Consider the following 21,892-nt stretch of genomic DNA (forward strand, 5'->3'; position numbering starts at 1 on the left):
TCAAATCCTGGGGGACGAGATTATATACAGAAAGTATTGGCTGCCCTATGAGTGAGGGAGCTTATAGAGGGCTGTCAGCGAGGCAGACTCCCCAAATGGTGCCCATTTCTTCAGGTGTGGAAACATGGGCCAGTTTCATAATCTCATGGCATCACAAGTTCCTCATCTCTATATGGAGATAATATCTACACTAAGGACACCCAATAGTGTAAAAACTATTTTGTAGGAATATAAAAAATTGTATTCATAAGAATGTTTCTAGAAATTTTTGCTGATTGGAAAATTTATGACATGTATTAGAGTTTCTCCAGAGAAACAGAACCATTGAAGTTAGTAAAAGTAAAAAAAATGACTTGCAATTAACTTGACTAACTTCAATAGGATGTATGTATATATATACACACACACACACACACACACACACACAGAGGCCCGGTGCATGGATTCGTGAACTGGTGGGGTCCCTCAGCCTGGCCTGTGCCTTCTCTCAATCCGGGACCCCTCAGGGGATGTCCAACTGCCGGTTTCGGCCCAATCCCCGCAGGCCAGGCAGTAGCAGTGCGGGAAGTGGCAGGCGGCCGGGGGAGGAGCCCGAGCCCCAGCCAGGCGCCCTGCCACTCCCGCTCATCCTGGCCCCACTGCGCCTGCTGCTGCCGCTGCCTGGTAGCTCTGCACAGAAGCAGGAGAGGCTCGCGTTGCTGCAGCTGTGCTTGCCAGCTGTGAGCCCAGTGCCTGGCTTTGGTCAACTGAACGGCGCTCCTGCTGTGGGAGTGCACTGACCACCAGGAGGCAGCTCCTGCATTGAGCGTCTGCCCCCTGGTGGTCAGTGCGCATCACAGTGACCAGTCACTTAGGCTTTTATATATAGACATAGAGATTTATCATAAGGAATTGGCATATCAGGAGGATGTCCCAACCAACTGAACTACCTGGCAGGACCTAAAATACAGCTTCTAAAATAAAAGTGGACCATGGGGCCATGGTGGGCGGTTGGCCATGAAGGATGGGGGTGAGAGGTGGGGCACTTCACCAGCCACCTCTGGAATCAGGAAATCTAAAGTGGAGAGAATACTTGACCAGGCTCCCTGAAGTATGGAAGGTTAGAACGTTGACCAAGGAAGAAGCAGATGATGCTAATACAGAAAGCTAAATTAAGATGCACAGAATTACAGAAAGGAATTGAAGAACTCAAATTAAAACCTGTTGCTGCTAGAGCAACTGATAGTCTTTAATAAAAACTGCAGGCAGCTCTCTCTCTCTATGGAGTATGCCCAGGGGTGCTCTCTCTCTCCTTTCTGGAGCAGACCTGCACCTCTCCTCCCTCTTTCATCTCTCAAGGCACATCTCTCTCCCTCTTTCCCATAAGCTCCAAGGACCTTGCTTTTGCCTCTGTAACTTATTTTCTGAGTCCATTTCTTCTACAGCTCATTTCTTCTACCTCTAAGACTTTATAAATAAACTTTCTCTTATAAAAAAGAAAGAAGAAAGAAAGGAGGGGGGAGAGAGGAAGGAAGGAAGGCAGGAAGAAGGAAGAAAGGAAGAAATTTCAGTCACAGGCAAGTGACAAGTGAGGCAGGCAACTTTTCATGGAGGAGAGAGAAATAATTGCTATAAACAACTACAGCACATCTAGCAGCGCTTTCTGCAGAGCAAGACACCAGGTTGTTTTGAGATTCGTTATAGAGATACCAAATTCAGCAAAGGGCAAACACCTGGAGATTCCAGACTGCAAAAAGCTGATCACCAGGCAGGAATCTAAGCAGATGACTAAAGACGGAGCAAATCCATGTAGCTGGTGAAGAGCTGACAGTAACTCAAAGTACCCATAAAGCAATTGCAAATCAAGAAGAACTAACTGCATTGGACAACCTGACATAAGACTGGTTAAAAATATTAAAGAATGAGCCCTGGGGAGAAACCAAGATGGCGGCATAGGTAAACACCTAAACTGCTGCCTCGCACAAAATTTTAAAACTACAACTAAAAGACAAAACGGACATCATCCAGAACCACAGAAAGGCTGGATGAGTGGAATTTCTACAACTAGAAGGAAAGAGAAAAGCACACTGAGACTCAGAGGAGGTGCAGAAGGCAGAGGTACTGAGACGCGCGCGCGGAGAGGACTGGCAACTTAGTGCGCGGCTGGCTTTCTCAAGCGGGAGGGAGACAAAAGCTCCCGACGGCTCTGAACTCCCGTTCCGGGCGAGACTCTAGGGACCCAGACTCATATGGGGTGAAACTGGACTGTCAGGAAAGAGAAAAGCACACTGAGACTAGAGGAACTGCGGAAGGCAGAGGTACCGAGGCGTGCGCGCGGTGAGGGTCGGCAACTTAGTACGCGGCTGGCTTTCTCAAGCAGGAGGAAGACAAAAGCTCCCGACTGCACTGAACTCCAATTCCGGGTGAGATCTGGGGACCCAGACTCATTCGGGGAGAAATTGGACTGTCTGGCAGAGGGCGGAACTCCAGGGCGGCTTTCTCTCAGAGGTGCTTGCAGTGATTACCACAGGACACTGAGACACAGGGGCCTATTAGGGCAGGGCTGACGGGAAACCAATGCTGTCTGCTCCGCCCTGAGACTCCGCCCCATCCAAGCTGAGCACAGAGGCTTTTGCAAGTCTTGTCTCATAAGGGTGTCTCCAGCATAGAAGTTCTCCCAGCGTAGACACAGCTGATCCTCACAGCCAATTGGCCTGGAGGTCAATTCCTCCCAGTGATACCAACAACTATCAAGGCTTAACTACAACAAGACTGTGCACACAGCCCACAAAGGGGTGCACCAAGAGTGTCCACCTCAGGTAACTGGGGATGCCGACCCACTGGGCTCTATAGGACACCTAGCACACAAAGCCACTCTATCAACTCAGGGAAGCAGCCAAAATGCGGAGACAAAGAAACAGATCACAAATGAAAGAAATGGAGGAAAGCAAACAACTGGATATAGAGTTCAAAACCACAGTTATAAGGTTTTTCAAGAATTTCCTAGAAAAGGCCGATAAATTTAGCGAGACCCTCGAGGATATGAAAAAGGACCAACTAGAAATTAAGCATACACTGACTGAAATAAAAAATATTATACGGAGATCTAACAGCAGACTAGAGGATTGCAAGAATCAAGTCAAAGATTTGAAATACAAATAAGCAAAAAACACTCAACCGGAAAAGCAAAAAGAAAAAAGAATCCAAAAATATGAAGATAGTGTAAGGAGCCTCTGGGACAATTTCAAATGTACCAACATCAGAATTATGGGGGTGCCAGAAGAAGAGAGAGAGCAAGACGCTGAAAACCTATTTGAAGAAATAATGACCGAAAACTTCCCTCACCTGGTGAAAGAAATAGACTTATAAGTCCTGGAAGCACACAGAACCCCAAACAAGAGGAATCCAAAGAGGACCACACCAAAACACATCATAATTAAAATGCCAAGAGCAAAAGACAAAGAGAGAATCTTAAAAGCAGCAAGAGAAAAACAGTTAGTTACCTACAAGGGAGCACCCATATGACTGTCAGCTGATTTATCAACAGAAACTATGCAGGCCAGACGGGAGTGGCAAGAAATATTTAAAGTGATGAGTAGCAAGAACCTACAACCAAGATTACTCTACCCAGCAAAGCTATCATTCAGAATTGAAGGGCAGATAAAGAGCTTCACAAATAAGAAAAAAGCTAGAGGAGTTCATCACCACCAAACCAGTATTATATGAAATGCTGAAAGGTATTCTTTAAGAAGAGGAAGAGGAAGAAAAAGGTAAAGATAAAAAAAATTATGAACAACAAATACATATCTATCAACAAGTGACTCTAATAATCCAGTGAATAAAAAAATCTGATGAACAGAATAAACTGGTGAATATAATAGAATCATGGGCATAGAAAGGTAATAGACTGACAATTCTCAGGGGGAAAGTGGTGTGGGGGGTGCGGGAAGAGACTGGACAAAAATCGTGCACCTATGGATGAGGACAGTGAAGGGGGGGTAAGGGGAGAGGGGGGGGTGGGAACCAGGTGGAGGGGAGCTATGGGGGAAAAAAGAGGAACAATTGTAATAATCTGAACAATAAAGATTTATTAAAAAGAATGAGCCCTGGTCGGTGTTACTCATTTGGCATTTAAAAAATAAAATAAAATAAAATAATAAAATAAAATAAAATAAAGTTCCAGGAGGGGAGGGTATGGGGGAAAAGAGGAGAAAAAATATTTCTAAAAATAATGTTTGAACATTATACAAAACTAATGCAAGTTTTACAACATATGTAGATGTAAAACATCTGATGATTAATTCTAAGAAGGGGAGAGGGAAAAATGAAAGTATACTGTTGCAGTATATGTTATATATTAAGTCCTCAGTTAATACTGTAGATAAAGTCTTAGAAAGTGCAACTTTAAGTAAAATGAGACATAACAAAAGCAACTTTACCATAGGTTAATTGATAACAAGAATTAGGTTTCTACAGCATATTTCTGGTCAGAAAAACATCATCAAACTTCTAAATAAAGACTCAAGCCCAGCCAGTGTGGCTCAATCGTTGCATGTCGACCCATGAACCAAGAGGTGATGGTTCAATTCCAGGTCAGGACACAAGCCTGGGTTGCAAGCTCAAACCTCAGCATGCACAAGGCAGTCGACTGATGATTCTCTCTCATCATTGATGTTTCTATCTCTCCCTTTCCCTTCATCTCTCTGAAACCAATAACTTATATATATGACTCAAAACACTCTAGTATTAAACATTGAAATAAATGTGAGCTATACATACATTTAAGAAAGATTAATTTTAAAAGTAAGATAATTACTGTATTTTTCAGCGTATAAGACGACTTTTTAACCTAGGAAAATCTTCTATATGCCCAGTCGTCTTATACGCCGGAAAATACGGTACTTTCCAACCTGCTATTCCAGTTCAAGATTGCAGTTCGTCAGAGCCTCTGCAGGCAGCTCAGGGGGAACCCCTGGACAGGATGCCTTTCTATCACCAAAGGTGTGTGTCTGTCTGTCTGTCTGTCTGTCTGTCTCTCTCTCTCTCTCATTTAGACCGGAGGCCATTTAGACACACCAGTTAGCCTATTATGGACATTTCTGGGAAGTGGAAAGAAAGCCAGAGTACCCAGAGAAAATCCATGCAGAAATGGGGAAAACATGCAAACTTCACATTATGACAGTGGTCTGGCCAGAAATTGATTTTTCCCCCCATCAACACTGTACCAAAACAACGCTGAATGAAATGTTATTGAGGATCTACTATACTTGAAGTGGTATAACATTATTTGAAGGTAGAGCAACCACTAAAACAAATAAAAATATCAGAAGTATAGTTAAAAAATATTAGTAGGTAAAATACCAACAATCTAATAGAAAAAAAAATAGAGGAGACTCTAAAAAGGCAGTCTTGGAACAGTCCACTTATTAAATAAATTATGCTATATTAATATAGTGGAACATCATGCAAATGTGAAAAAATTAGCCCTATACATACAGTTGTGCACCACTTAATGAGAGGGATATGTTGAGAAATGAGAAATGCGCCGTAATGCATCTTTTTCTATTTTTTATTAATTTCAGAGATGAAGGGAGAGGGAGAGAGAAATATCCTATATAATAAAAGTCTAATATGCAAATTGTTTGACCGGGAGTTCGACCGCTTGCTATGATGTGCACTGACCACCAGGGGATGGCGCGGAACATGGCAGGTGTCAGCGATGCTGCACTGGCAGCGGGCGGCAGTGGAGGCGCTGCCGGCCCTGATGAGCCCCGACGAGAGCAGGACCATAGCAGGATGGTGAAGCAGATGAGCGGGCGGCGCCAGGCCAAGGGGGTGCGAGCAGGGGCCCGATCGAGCCCTGCCGATCATCCCACAGATCAGCAGCAGGGCAGGGGGTGGGCCGTTGCCCAGCTCCCAGGCACTGAGGGAGCTGGGCATCCCCTCCCCTCCCCCCTTCCCCGCCACGACTGATCGCCCCGCAGATGGTGACCCGCAGGCCCTGATCACCCTTTTGGGGGCCGGTCCCTACGCTGGGATGGGGAACTGGGGATGGGTGGCAGTGACCAACCTCCCGCGGTGCCTGGGCGGGGGGCTGCGACCTCTCACCGGCTACCTGGGGACGGGGGTGACAGGGACAGAGGTGCAGCGAGAATGCGGCGTGTCCGCAGAGCTCGCTCTCACTCCCCCTGCTACCCTCCCCCAAGATGCCAGGGAAGCCCCCAACGCTCAGGTGCCGGGTGCCCGGGAGGAGCCCACCCTACACCCACACGGACCTCAGGGGCGGGGCGGGCTCCCCGTGGGTTCCCTCAGGAGCCGGTCTGCGAGGCCAGCCAGCAGAGAGTGCGCTGCCTGCCCGGCTTCCATGCAGCGCTGCTGGGCAGCCCAGAGGCCCACACTGCACTCCGGCCAGCGGCATCGGCTGCATTCACATCTCCACCTGGGGACTCGGGCGCCGTGACTCAGGTGGAGAGGGGTGTGCGGGGGCCCAGGGGCCCAGGTGCTGCCCAGGGCCCAGAGGTCAGCTGGGATCTGCCCTTCCATGCCAGATGCTCGAGCTTCGATCGCCAGCCAGGCCTAGGGTTGGCACCCGTGCATGAATTTTGTGCACCAGGCCTCTAGTCAATAATAAGAGGGAATCATTGATCGGCTGCCTCCTGCATGGTCCCTACTGGGGATCAAGCCCACAACCTGAGCATGTGCCCTTGACCGGAATTGAACCTGGGACCCTTCAGTTCACAGGCTGACACTCTATCCACTGAGCCAAGCCAGCTAGGGCTGTAATGTGTCTTTAGGTGATTTCTGGTTGTGCAAACATCAGAGTGCACCTACACAAATGTAGATGGTACAGCCTACTACACACCTAGCTTTCCAGGAGGAATAATTTCCCCTCTATTCTCCTGGGTTCTTGGATGAGACATCACAGGAATAAAAGACATATTAATAGGAGAAAAACAAACAGAAGTTTAGTAACACCTCCTGTATACACTGAGTGGCCAGATTATTATGATCTCTGATCACATAATAATCTGGCCACTCAGTGTATATCCTATATAATAAAAGACTAATATGCAAATTGTCCCCTCAACCAGGAGTTCGACCAGCAGGCAGGCCGGCCAACCACCCATGTCCCCTCCCCTTCGCTAGGCTGGCTGGACCCTACCCATACACGAATTCATGCACTGGGCCTCTAACATACACACACACACACACACACACACACACACACACACACACACACACACACTGAGTGGCCAGATTATTATGCATTCAGAGATCTTAATAATCTGGCCACTCAGTGTATATGGGAGAGACGCAGGAAAACTGATTTATCTCACCAAATGGCTGAGACCACCACCTTAAAATACCATCTTCAGTAGAAGATAGAAGATGTTTCAGGTGGAAGGATTCAGTGAAGAGAGGTTACTAAGAAAGAACAGTAAACAAGGGTAAGGTTGTTATGCAGATTTATGTCTTTTCATCTGCACTGAGAAGATAGGTCAGCACACTGTTCCACACACAAAGGGCAAATTCTACTTGATTTTAGAGCTTCTCCCATGTGTGCCATTTATTTTTAAAATATCTTTATTGATTTCAGAGAGGAGAGGAGAGGAAGAGATAGAAACATCAATGATGAGTGAGAATCATTGATCGGCTGCCTCCTACACGCTTCACTCTGGGGATCGAGCCAGCAACCCAGGCATGTTTCCTGACTGGGAATCGAACCATGACCTCCTGGTTCATAGGTCGATGCTCAACCACTGAGCCATGCCAGCTGGGCGATTTCTTAAAATTAACCAGCCCAAAACAGCTTTCTGTCAAAAAGACATATTTTGGGGTGACATACTGTTTCCCTACAGCTCCTAGGTCCACTACAATCCTATACAGCATGTTACTGTACTGAATACAGAAGGCAATTGTGACATAATAGAAAGTACTTGTGTAATACTTTGCACTACTACATGAGAACAGCTACCATATCACTAGGCAATAGGAATTTTTCAGCTCCATTATTATTTTATGGGACCAACTTTATAAATGTGGTCCTTCCTTGGTGGAAATGTCATTATTTGGCACATGATTGTAATACAGAGGATACTACTATGGACAGGCAGTATAACAGCAGCATAGTGTCATTTTGCAGCCAAACTTCCTGGGTTTGAATCCAGGCTCTGTTATGTACTTGCTGAGTCATCTTGCACAAGTTGCTTAACTTCCTTCTGCCTCAGTTTCTTCTACAAAGAAGTGATAATTCTCATAGGGTTTTATGGCAATTAGAAAAGTTAAGTGATTTAAGGCATTGAAAACAATCCCAAGCACAATATTAGTACTTATTAATTTCTGAGTTAAGAAAAGGAAAATCTCCACAGTACATTTCTACATGGAAAAAAAAAAAACAAGGCCCAGAACAGTATGGTATGTTACCATCTGTGTAAATATATAAACTATATAAATATATGTCCATAAAAGTAAAGACTATCTGTAGAAGGCTAAACAAGAAATATAAAACAATAAATCCTTCTGGAAAAGAGATCCTGCTATCTTTGAAACAGAAGAGAAATATACTCTTCTCTTTGTATTTTTTTAAAATATTTTTTTATTGATTTCAGAGAGGAAGGGAGAGGGAGAGAGAGATAGAAACATCAATGATGAGAGGGAATCATTGATTGGCTGCCTCCTGCATGCCCCACACTGGGGATAGAGCCGGCAACCCAGGCATGTGCCCTGACAGGGAATCAAACTGTGACTCCTGGTTCATAGGTTGGCACTCAACCACTCAGCCATGCCAGTCGGGCTCTTCTCTTTGTATTTTTACGTAAATGTTGAATTTTCCATTCAAATCAGTAAAATTAATTTTAAATCAGTAATTAACAATAAGCATTTTTAAAAATCATGAAAATGTGCATTTTAAATGCTAGGTAAAAAAAAAAAAAAGTAGCAAACCAATTTTATTTTCCATAAACTGTTTCTTGCCAGGATTACCACAGTGACCAGCTTCCCTTGGCTCCTGAAGCAATTTCTGGTCTTTGTCTTTTGTGACCAACTTTTGTACGTTTTACTTCTTGCCTTCCTTCCTCTTATCTTTTCATGATTTCACAGATGTCATCCTTTATTATCCAAAATAAACTATACTTTGATAGAATATCTTCTTACGTACTTTTCTTTTCCAAAGCTCTTATGTCGATTAAATTTATTTATTTATGTCAGGAATATAGAGGAAAAGGGTGATCAAATCTGCATTAGATCTCAGTAAAGGTCATTTTGTTTAGAACACAAATATTTGTGGATATTGCATATATGTGTGCATACACATTATCTTCTCAAGGCATATATAGCTTATTTTTATGTTTTAAGAACAATGCTATCTTTTTTAAAAAAAAATCAAACCTTGATCTCTTGGTTCTTGGGTCAACGCTCAACCACTAAGCCACACCACCAGGTGGAAACTGGTTTTATTAAACACGATCTTGAGTGAATGTCATTTTTAAGCGACACCTGCATAGACTGTGGATGTCACCAGAAAGCTTTAAGGAATTAAGATTGACTTTGGTCCTGGACAGGTAGCTCAGCTGGTTAGAGGGTTGTCCCAATACACCAAGGTTGCAGGCTCAACCCCCTATCAGGGTACATACAAGAATCATCCAATGAATGCCTAAATACGTGGAACAACAAATCAATGTTTCTCTCTCTCCCTTCCTGTCTCTCTGATTAATTAAAAAAAAAAAAAAGATTGACTTTGGAAGCCGATAAAAGCCCCTTGGAAAAACTGTTTGGTACCCTGCTTATTTACATGGTTCATAGTGGTCTTCTCCAGGTGAAAAATGAAGGTGGCTTTCCTGGGAGATGGCAAAGAAAGAACCTCAAAGCATTCTGGGGTACCTCGAGAACTTGAGGAATTCACCCAAATCTATGGGAAAGTCAGATGGCAACTATGTGGCGTGGCTTCTTCACCCTGAGAGGCTATTGAAAGTTCAATCTGGAGATTCCTTGTGAGACTCAGATTTAAGAGAGTCTATAGGATCAATTACTATTCTTGTTGAATTTTTGCAAATAATCAAGCCAAATTTATTGAAACTATACTTAGGCAGTAAGTGACCATCTTTGAGAAAAATTAGGGTGATTTTAGGGAGAGAAATTGTGTTTCCATAGAATCTAAACAGGGTTGGGCAAATGTAGGTTTAAGTTGTTCATATGGAAAATAATACAATAATTAATAAGTAATAATACATGATAAACTCTGTTTTGCATACTCCTACTTTTGCCATACCCTGCATAATACACAGTTATGGATATTAGACTCTAGTGCAGTTAATTGTATTTAAGGTTTAATTTTCACCTATATACTGGACTGGCTCCTGAATTTTTCTAATTTTCTTAAATATTTGGCTATAACCCTCCAAACTTTTCATTTTCCTACTATCCTTTGACATGGAATTACTAAGAACTTAAATTTTTCTGAGTCCTGCAATTCCAAATGGCAGCTAAAGCACATAATATAGACTTGAGAAAAATCGCCACAACAGCTCATACTTAAACAGTCTCAGTGACTGATGCTCTGTAAGCCATGCAGAATCCACCAGAGCACCGGATGACATTGTCAGAGACATTAAACAAGGCAGACAAGTAAGATCAGACAGTCACTGCCTACCTTCATTCCAGCAAAAGAAACTTTGTGGCTTACATCCAGAAATTTTCTTGACTGACATCCTTACAAACTCAGGAACTGGTTTATAATTTGCTCTGATCATTACCCTTTTTTTCTTCTGTATTCATAGACATACTCCTTATTAAATACCTGACTGCTTGCATACACAATATAGGCCTCACTTTGGGAACCTATGTGCATCACAGCCTCCTGAAATGAAACTCAACACATTTAACTGAACTGAATTATTCTCGAAACTGCATGACTCAATCAATGAAATACGGAGGAAGCTACCAACTTACTGGTTGCTTCTAGAATGTGTAAAGTTTATTATTTAAAACTAGAGGCCTGGTGCACGAAATTCGTGCACTTGGGGGGGTGTCCCTCAGCCTGGCCTGCGCCCTCTAGCTTCCGGGAGCCCTGGGAGGATGTCCGACTGACGGCTTAGTGGGCCTAAGCCGTCAGTCAGACATCCTTAGCATTGCCACGGAGGCAGGAGAGGCTCCCCCGCTGTGCTCGCCAGCCATGAGTCCGGCTTCTGGCTGAGCGGTGCTCCTCCTGTGGGAGCACACTGACCACCAGGGGGCAGCTCCTGCGTTGAGTGTCTGCCCCTGGTGGTCGGCATGCATCACAGTGACTGATCATTCCACCATCCGGTCGTTTGCATATTAGCCTTTTATTATGTAGGATTTCAAAGGCAAGACTAAAGGGACAAAAATTATGCCAACCTGAAGCTGCTTTTTGGATATTGACTTTAAGCCACTTATTAAGAAACAAAAAACTCAGAACCTTAGACTATCCCCTCCCCCTCCTTTCCTGCCTAAGAGATACAGATAGAGAAAAACATGCTCCAGGAAAGGTATTTTAGGATACTGCCTTGCCCTAATTTGAATTAAATATGGTAAATAAGAGGGCTTCAGGCACCTGCCTGTTGTCTGGATATCCACTGTGTCCCATTGTTTATGAGGGGCCTTGGGGGACGGTCCTGCCCAGTATGTTCTGCCCTTTTTCACCTGGCCCATTCTCACTTCTAAAATACCCCTTTCTCCAAAACCGGTTTGGCTCAGCGGATAGAGCGTTGGCCTGCGGACTCAAGGGTCCCAGGTTCGATTCCGGTCAAGGGCATGTACCTTGGTTGCGGGCACATCCCCAGTAGGGGGTGTGCAAGAGGCAGCTGATCGACGTTTCTAACTCTCTATCCCTCTCTCTTCCTCTCTGTAAAAAATCAATAAAATATATTTTTTAAAAATAATAATAAATAAATAAATAAAATACCCCTTTTCCCGCCTTCCCCTTTTTCCTTTGTTTAGTTTTATATACCCAGTGTTGGCTCACTGTCTTTGAGAATTTTCATGGATTTACCATGTCTGTGTGAGTCCCCATGCATACGTATTAAACTTTTATTTTTTCAAATTTAAAAAAAAAGGTCACCCTGGCTGGGTAGCTCAGTTGGTTCGAGTGTCATCCTGATACACCAAGGTTGCAGGTTAGATCCCTGGCCAGGGCACATGCAGGAGTCAACCAATGAATGCGTAAGTCGGTGGAACAACAAATCTCTCTCTCTCTCTCTCTCTCCCCCGCTTCCTTTCTAAAAATCAATAAAAAATATCATTTTTTATTTTTGTACTGAATTATTACAGTCAAACAATTATAAACATAAAACTTTCATAAAAGGGAGCCTTTCTTTCAAAACAACTAACCAAAAGATAAACAATTATTCAAATTTAGACATATAGTAAAAAATGTAAAATAAGAAATTTAAATTAATTATATAAGATGAATTTGAACGTAACTGGTGTTTCCACATGTGTAAAATGACAGTTTGCAACTAGGAAATTTCTAAAATCCTGTACAGCTCAAATTCTAAAATTGTATACAAATTTCTCAAACTTTGAATTAAATATATTAGATTGTTCAAACTTCCTGTTAGCATGTTCTGAAAGAATGATGAGTAATAAATAACTATTTTCTCTTACTTGGACTGCTAATATTAATAGCATGCAACATAACTACTCATTGAGGAGGAGTTACATGATTATAGATTCCTGAAAGTCTCATGAATATATGAAAAACATTAGCTAAACAGTGAATACCATGCCAAACATAACTGAATACAGCACCTTAACTTGTGAAATATTTAGATTAAATAAAATTTGAGATATTTATCTGTACACATGACAGGCGGCGCCACTTTATAATCTGAATATTACTGTAAATCTCCTTTAGTTAAAAAGGAAAAAAGCCCGTCCTTGGTACCCTTCCCTCGAAGTTCTGTCATTCTTAGTATGCACATTGCGTATTTTCCATGTACTGTAAGAGAGATGCACTGCACAGAAGTGTCCGTGGGAACAAGATTTTATCTATAATGAAACTAAATCTGGAAGAAGTAAGCTTATCATAAAGGAGTGTTACACAGAATGTGTATTTCTCAGTGTAAGATGATTTTATGCTTTAACGGAAAAAACCTGGAGAAAGTCTGACTCCTTAGATCCCCCATAAATATTAACTTTCTTCTTAAATTAAGGGACTGGTCTTACAATTTAAAACACTGATAAAACAAGACAGCAGTCTAAGAATAACTTTTGCATCTTTAAGAAAGAGTTTTTAAGCTTAACTTATGGACCAGCCCCGTGGTCGGCAAACTGCGGCTCGCGAGCCACATGCGGCTCTTTGGCCCCTTGAGTGTGGCTCTTCCACAAAATACCACGGCCTGGGCCAGTCTATTTTGAAGAAGTGGCATTAGAAGAAGTTTAAAAAATTTGGCTCTCAAAAGAAATTTCAATCGTTGTACTGTTGATATTTGGCTCTGTTGACTAATGAAGAAGTGGGCAAAATATAAAAAGTTTACCAGTAAATACTCTTCTCAAATTGTCAGGCTTACCCTGCTTGCCATTTTTACAAACCCACTAATCTGATCAAGAACTCTCCTTTTAAGAATAAAACCACACTTTTTTTTTTAAGCTAATGCAACAAGCCTAATGCAGGAGCTCAACAACTGATACTACAGATTAGTGATCCAGAAGATAAAATCTGCTACATCAGCAAATTTGCAACCACACCCCTTAAAAAGAGAACTCAGGCTGTTTGTGCTCCATTAACTTCCATAACGGGTAGCTCTTTCGTTTAAAAGTCATTACTTCATTGCCTGGTCTGACCATGTTTGTTTTTGGAATTATACTGTTTTAAACACTGTCTCAGAGTAAAGCTAAAAACTGGACCTACGCCTGAAACGATCCGTTTGCGGGACGACACCATACACCACGGTGAAAACGTCATCTTGGCTACCGGACAACTCAATGATAAGGACATTTTCATTAATCACAACTATATCCCTGTGCATCACAAGGATTCCACCCGTCTAAAAACTCAATCAAAGCCCAATGGTCATGTACGGCTTCAAAAACAGCGTTTCCTCTGGGTCCTAAGAAAGGCGCTGCTGTTACAACACGGTTTGACGGCCAAGTCTCCAGGTCTCCCCCGATCACTTGCTTTCTCAAACCTAGGCACGGGCCTGCGTTTGTGGGCACTGTGAACCCCCGCAGAAAAGAGAAGTTCGGGAGGGGAACGAGCTGCCACCTGAAAATAATAACCGTGGACCGCGGAGAGAACTCCTGGTTCCTGGACGCCCGCAGGCTGAGCGGGGCGGGGAGCGAGAAGGGACCTTACCTGCCAGCGGCCATAGGTGAGGAGGACGATGGAGATGGGGATGGCGGTGCCGGACATGGCGTGGGTGGAGGGCATGCTGTACTCGGAGTTGTAGAAGACCTCCAGCTTGACCACGGGCGGCGAGGCGGGCCGCGGCCAGCGGATGATGTCCTTGGTGCACTGGCCCAGGTACATGACCAGCACCCAGACGATCACCAGCCTCCGGCCCACCAGGGCGTCCAGGTTCCAGATCCAGAAGGGGAAGAACAGGATGTAAAAGAGCTCGTTGCCCAGCTCCGTGCCGAAGCAGAACAGGTAGTAGAGCGGCCAGTTGCTCACGTGGGCCAGCTCGCCCTCCTCGCCCGTCAGCGAGTTTCGCCGCAGGGCGCCCGCTCGCCGCGGCGAGGCCGGGCCCAGCTCGGCGGCCAGCCCGTTCCGCACGCCGTTGGGGGCGCCGCCGCCGCCGCCGCCGCCGCCGCCCGGCTTGGCCGGGCACTGATTGCGGTCGCTCCCGGGGGGCTGGGGGCCTCCGCACGCCCCAGGCTGTCGCTCTCGGCACCGGGCGTCCCCGGAGAGCGGCGCCTCCGCCTTCTCGCCCTCCCTCGGAACGGCGGCGGCCGCGGCGGAGCGGCTCAGCGGCGCTCCCACCCCGCACAGCCGCTGGAAACGGGCCACTTTCTGCGGGTCCTGCAGACGGGCAGCCAGCCGAGCCAGGCGCTGCCTCAGCGACATGGTAACGGGACCCGCGCGGTCCGCGAACCGGAGGACGACGACGACGACGGCGGCGGGAGGGGCGGGCCGGCCCCCGGCGCAGCCCCGAGTCGTTCCCGCGCGCCGGGCCGGCGGCAGCAGTGGCGAGCAGCGGCGCCGCGCTCCACCCGCCGGGTTCTGCTGGGTGACGGCGCCACAGGCCGCAGCAGCCACCGCGCGCCCCTCCCTCGCCGGCGCGCGCTCCGCCACCGCCCGCGGCCTCCACGCGCCGGCGCGCGCCGGGCCCCGCCCCCTTCCCCCCCCCCCCCCCGCCCCGTCCTGCCGCCTCTCCGGGGGGAGCGCGGCCGCCCGAGCGCGGCCGGCGGCGTCTAGGTGCTGAGGCTCGGCTCCGCCGCGCCCTCGGGTTCGCCTTACTCGCCACCGGGCGTCGCGGCGCTCGGCGAGCGGAGGGCTGCGCGTCCTCCCTCCCTCCCTCCCCAGCTTCAGCCCCGCTTCCTCGCGGGCTGGTGCTGCCGGCGGCCTTCCGTCCAGCGCTGGCCCGGAGAGGCCACGATCCTGGGGCTCGCTTCGGCGGTGCCGGGGGCCGAGCACCCGGATATCCTGCTGGCACCGAATCAAAGGGTGGACGAAGGCGAAGTCACCACCACGCGCCCCGAGTCGTTCGACTAAAAAATCATCACAAGTAATCACAGAGCTGTCTCTGGGGTAGATGCCCTGCGAGCCACGTGCCCGTTGACCCGCGGTGACAGGACCAGATAGGTAGATCCCAGGACAATACTGTGCCACTGACCAAGTGTTGTAATAGAAATACCGAGATCGCAGGTATTTTTGACTCACGTGGAGAAGTTCCTTTTAATACATTCCACTAGCTGCGGGGCTGGCACAGAAATGGATGGCTGGATGCAGTGTGTAGTTTTTGTTTGTTTGTTTGATTTGGTGTCTGTCTCACAAGTTACAGATCTGACTTCTAGAAAGAATCGTTTTTATTAGAAAGTCTCAGATCTTCAGGAAGTTATTTTGGGTAAGGTGAATGCCTATAATGAAAGAATTTGGACCTCTTCCAAGAAACAGGCTGGACAATTCCCCTGCGGCTCTGTCATTGGAAATGTTTTCTGCTTTCCCAGGTAGAGTTCTCCTCCCACTGCAGTTGTTAAGCAGTGACCATCCCTGCCCTCGAGATGCTCACAGTATAAAGGGGAGACAGAGTTGGGCCCACTGTAGAGAACAGAGAAAAGTCTAAAATGGAGACGGTACAACATGCTCTGGGAAGAAGAAACAAGTTCACCAGGACAGCAGGGAAGGTGTGAAGAGGTGATGCTGTTCAGATGGATTGTCATTAAAGAGCAGGGTACCCATAGACAGAGGAGCCTATTTTAGGAAGAGAGAAAAAGGAATAAAGCGGGGATGGAAATGAGTAAAGATGTATTTAGTGAACAACAGCTCATAGAGTACAGGGTAGGAAGGTGGTTGGAATGAAGTTAGAAAGGGAAGATAGGATCAAATTGTAAAGGCCTTGCATGCTGAGCTGGGGATTATATTTTGTAGGCCGTAGGGAGTGATGCAAGGCTTTTAAGCAAAGGAGAGACAACATCAAAACTGCTTTAAAAAGATAACTGGGGGGAAAAATCTAAGATAAGTTGCCAGCCTTCTGAGACCAAAGGCCAGATTTATAAAATGTCTTTGGAATATTTTCAAATGTATATTTTTAAACAACCTATCCTTTTAGAGGCCAGTTTTTATTGTCAAAAATACATAACATGAAATTCACCATCTTAACCTTTTTAACAACCTATCTTTTTGTGTGTGTGGTTATTTGAGGACTTTGAAGACTAAAGATGAGGATTTAGAAATGGACATAGAATTGTAGAACTAGAAGGGGTTTAGAAGCCATTTTATTAACTAGTTTTATGAGAATCGTTTAGTTTATAAATTAAGCACCAATTGTGCTAGATTCCTGGAGATGCATTGTTATTAAGACATCTGCTTTCAGATGCTTATGTTCAAATCATCACTGAGATTACTATTAAATGCTATCATCCTTCTTCTAGGCTCCTAGATTAGATGAGTGGGTATTGTCTTTTGAGTTTCCTTTCTCTGAATTCTCTCACCCATTCTTCATCTTCTTCTTTTTTTTAATCCTCACCCGAGGATATTTTCCCATTGATTTTTAGAGAGAGTGGAAGAAAGAGGGAAAGACATCGTTTGTTGCCTCCTGCACGAGCCCTGATCAGGGCTGGAGATTGAAGCTGCAACCCAGGATCGTGCCCTTGACTGAGAATCACACCCAAAACCCTTCAGTGCACAGGCCGACGCTCTAACCACTGACCCACTAGCCAGGGCTCAACCATTCTTCTTTATACCCACTGCCACAACCCTAAACCAAGTTTAGTTGACAAAGAAGGAGCTTTCTAGGAAGTGGTTGAGGATTTATTTGTGTTATAAACTGGGGTTTCAGAGTCACAGTCTATACAAGAAACCTGTAATGGCTGCTTCAACTTGAACAAATTCTGGTGTACCTTTTAGTTCCATCATAACCAGTTTCTTCTTAGCAATCCAATGTTATTGTCAGAGGGAACAAGGATGTAGCCTCCATTCCAATCAGGCTTGTCTTTCATTCATAGACCACCTACATCACTAATTCATAGCCTCCTCCCCCTACCTGAAATATTGGCTTTCTTTCCTTCTACCTAACTATATCATGTCCTGTATTCAAGGTTCATGTCTTTCATAAAGTACCCAAGAAAATGAGCACCTGGGATAATCTTGCTAGCACGCTGTGGAATTGACTGCTCTGGTGACCACAAATTGGGCACCTACCTTCTGCTGGGCCAAGAGAGCAGGTTCCCTGAGATTTTTTGTGCTTTGGGCAAGTGATAGATTGGGGTGATCTCTCTCCAATGGCTAAAAGCTTTAACATATACTCAGAAACATTGTGGATGTAGTTCTTCCTTTAGAGAAAACTAATTAGTAGTGAAAGTGAAACTGTCATATACACAGCAACAGAAACCAAATGTTTTGAAGACTCCTAACAAAGTTTGAGCCCTTCTTTCCAGTTGTTCCTAAGGGCCTCCTCTGCAGCCCTGCCATTCTTGACACTTGACTGTTCATTCCTTCTTTGGATTTCATAGGCCAACAAATTCCCCTTTTAAAAAAGGGATATTGAGCCTGCAACCTGGGCATGTGAAATTGGTCTGTGATCTGGTTCATATGTTGACCCTCAACCACTGAGCCACCGTGGCCAGGCAAGATTTTTCAAGGTTACGATATTACCCACCAAACATCGAAACATGACATGAACAAGACTGAAAAAAATTTAGTAACTCATTTTTACATTAAGTAGTAGGTCCCTGTGAAGTAACTGAATGTCCTTGACACTATACTATGGTTAGTCTCTACTGCTCTAGGTATTTTGTGGAATACTGGTGTTACCTATATGGGCATGCAGTCATAAACAGTGCCAGGGAATGGTGAAATAAGTACATGGACTTAGTTTGTCTGTTTGCAATAAGAAATTGTGGAATTCTTATGAATGCTTTTTGCTTTTTATATGTTTAAACTAGTGGCCTGGTGCACGAAATTGGTGCACGAGGGTTTGGGGGTGTTCCTCAGCCCGGCCTGCACCCTCTCCAATCTGGAACCCCTCGAAGGATGTCCTACTGCTGGTTTACATGGATCGGGCCTAAACCGGCAGTCGGACATCCCTCTCACATCCGGGACTGCTGGCTCCAGCCACTTACCTGCCTGCCTGCCTGCCTGATTGCCCCTAACCACTCTGCCTGCCAGCCTGCTCGCCCCCAACTGCCCCCCGCCGCCGGCCTGCTCGCCCCCAAATGCCCCCCAGTCTGATCACCCCCAACTGCCCCCCGTGCCAGCCTGCTCACCCCCAACTGACCCCTCTGCTGGCCTGCTCACTCCCACCTTCCCTCCCCACTGTCCTGCTCACCCCCAACTGCCACTCTGCTGGTCTGCTCACTCCAAACTGGCCCCCCCCATCCTGATCACCTCCAACTGACCCTCACTGACGGGCCTGCTTACCCACAACTGGCCCCCCTGCTGGTCTGCTTACCCCCAATGGCCCCCTCCCCCCCACCAACCTGATCACCCACAACTGCCGTCCCATCCTGGCCTGATCACCCCCTGGCAACCCAAGCTCTCACCCCCTCCTTTTTTTCTTTTTCCTTTTTTTTTTTTTTTTTCAGCGCCTCCTTGAGTGGAGGCCAGGGCCTGCTGGAAGCAAGTATCTGGGATTTATTTATATTCTATAATTGAAACTTTGTAGCCTTGAGCAGAGGCCAGGGCGGGCGGGAAGCTTGGCTTCCTCCATGGCTGGGGCAACCCAAGCCTCCTGCTCACTTCAACTCTGTGGCCGCGACCATCTTGGTTGGGTTAATTTGCATACCCGCTCCTGATTGGCTGGTGGGCATGGCTTGTGGGCATAGCGGAGGTACGGTCAATTTGCATGTTTCTCTTTTATTAGTGTAGATAATTGAATGCAATTGTTTTAAAAATTAGAATAGATTTGGAGCAAAAACAAAAAAATATATATATAAACTTGATTATTTGGTTTTGGCTCATTCCCAGCATGCAGTGGGTTATATTAGGTCATTTCCTTATCTGGTCCTTATGCAAGTTTTTGCGGAGACCTGATGATTCTCAAAAATGCCACAGGTTTTAATCAAACCAGTGTGTCCAGTAGCTATGAAACCGGACAACCAATGGGTCTGGGCTGCCTGTCACTACTTGAGCCAATTAAGCAGAGACAGGGTTGCATCAGATATGAGCGTTTATTCCAATAATGCAGACAGTATGGGAGAGGAGCAGGTTATATGAAAATATGCTCTGCACCCCTCCCCCCCAATAAACCAGCTGCTTATATTGGATAGGACTAAGCTTACAGGGGAAGTAGGCAAAAGGAACAAGAGTGGGCATAAAGATTACAGGTTAAGGCAATGTAGGCAGAACTCCATTGTTGGGGCAACAAGGTTGTTTGTTAATCTTTCCATGATAATAGGATGGGAATGGGCCTCATTCCAAGGTTGGTTCCCAGGTCCAAGGTTGACTCCCACATCCCACAGGCGTATAACTCCCAGCCAGGTTACAATGTGCTTTCTTTAATCAGAACAAAACTATCATGGTTAACAGAGCATGATTAATATTTCTTATAACTATAGCTAGTCCCCAATATTCTATTTCTGCCTCTAACAGCTACTTGGTAATGCATTCTTTGGAAATATTTGACTTTAATTATTACTAAGAAGCAACAAGAAAGAGAAACTTTTCCTTTTTTGGATAGCCAATTTTGATAATAAAGGTAATACTAATTGGATCTTATGCTACATGCACTACTTGATGTGCTTTACAGATAGTAATTAATTTAATCTTCACAACTCTGTAAAGTATATGTTCTTCCTATCTTCATCCTACATATGAAAAATTGAGGCACAGAAACATTAAAGAAATATGCTGAAGCTTACAGAGCTAGTAAGTAGTAGAGCTTGGTTTCAGATATCTGAAGACAGAGCCTACACTCTTAATACATTATGCTTCATTGCCTCCCAAGAACTCTTAAAACCACTGGTTCAAGCTTTGCTATTCTCTTATCATCATCATTATTTAGGAAATTCCATTTTCTGCCTTATATTAACATTCAGTTGCCTTCTCTGAGTCTAGAACTCTTGCACTATATTAAGTAGATCATCTATATATATATAAAAGCCTAAGTGACCGTTAGACCAGTAGCTATGATATGCACTGACCACCAGGGGGCAGATGCTCAATGCACAAGCATGGAAACATGGGACAGACTGATGAATCTCACAGGGAAGGGGGAAGGGGAGAGGGGAGAGGGCAGGAAGAGATTAACCAAAGATCTTATATGTGTACTAGAGGCCCAGTGCACAGATTGGTGCACCGGTGGGGTCTCTCAGCCTGGTCTGTGGGGGATCGGGCCAAAACCAGCAGTCTGACATCCCCCAAGGGGCCCTGGATTATGAGAGGGCTCAAGCCAGGCTGAGGGACCCCACTGGTGCACGAATCTGTGCACCGGGCCTCTAGTTAAGATATAATAAACAGCACTTGCCAGTTTGGCTCAGTGAGTAGAACACAGTCCTGCAGACTAAAGGGTCAAGGACATGTAGGCTCAATCCCCGGCCCTGGTGGGGGCATGTGTGGGAGGCAACCAATCAACGTGTCCCTCTCATATCCACATTTCTCTCTCTGTCTCTCTCCCTCCCTTCACTCTCTCTCTCTCTCCAAAAAAAAAAAAAAAAAGTCCTGGCTGGTTTGGTTCAGTGGATAGAGTGTCCCCTGCAGACTGAGGGGCCCATGGTTTGATTCCAGTCAGGGGCACATGTCCTGGTTGCAGGCTTAATCTCCATTGGGGGCATGCAGGAGGCAACCAATCAAGGATTCTCTCTTATCATTGATGTTTCTTTTTTTTATTATTATAAGTAAGTTTTTATTTTTTTTAAAAAGGATTGCGAGTAATATTTCAGGGAACGGAATGTGTGCTCTTATCTCATTTTCTGTTTTGTCTACTTGCACAGTTTCAGGATGTGAAGGACAGGTCCTGGGCTTGCGGCATCCCAGGACCAAGTTTCCAGCAGGAGAGATGGAAAGATAATATTAGCTGCTTTAGGTTAGCTCTGTGGGGAAAAAGTTTTTTTCTTGGGTAAATTTTCAGTGAATAAATGGCAACATAACAAAACTTAAAACGTCCATTCCAGTGTTTTATTGAAGGTCTCCTGAAGGGGAAACAATTGGGAATTCTTTCAGATATGCGAACATTAGAAGTGAGATTAGGAACTGTCCAGGTGAGACCATTTAGGGCCGTGAGAGCATGTGTGGCCCCTGGTGAAAGGCTGTGGAGCACAGGATGGAACAGAATAGGTAGGACAATGTGGGAAGACTGCT

The 21,892-nt window shown here is 45.4% G+C and overlaps 2 protein-coding genes across 2 annotated transcripts in view; both read right to left on the reverse strand.

The window, feature by feature from the left end:
• Window positions 1-14,423, reverse strand: part of WDR89 (WD repeat domain 89) — a 95,997-nt gene extending 81,574 nt beyond the window's left edge. The window contains exon 1 of the mRNA XM_079768218.1: window positions 14,291-14,423. Coding sequence (XP_079624344.1) covers window positions 14,291-14,304 — 14 coding nt within the window. The 5' untranslated portion in view covers window positions 14,305-14,423. The remainder of the gene's footprint in view (window positions 1-14,290) is intronic.
• The window catches only part of SGPP1 (sphingosine-1-phosphate phosphatase 1), a 38,795-nt gene extending 23,562 nt beyond the window's left edge, over window positions 1-15,233 (reverse strand). Inside the window, exon 1 of the mRNA XM_079768216.1 lies at window positions 14,291-15,233. Coding sequence (XP_079624342.1) covers window positions 14,291-15,001 — 711 coding nt within the window. The 5' untranslated portion in view covers window positions 15,002-15,233. The remainder of the gene's footprint in view (window positions 1-14,290) is intronic.
• Window positions 15,234-21,892: the final 6,659 nt, after the last annotated feature.

This window comes from Cnephaeus nilssonii, assembly GCF_951640355.1.
Source record: "Cnephaeus nilssonii genome assembly, chromosome: 4".
Lineage (NCBI taxonomy): Eukaryota > Metazoa > Chordata > Mammalia > Chiroptera > Vespertilionidae > Cnephaeus > Cnephaeus nilssonii.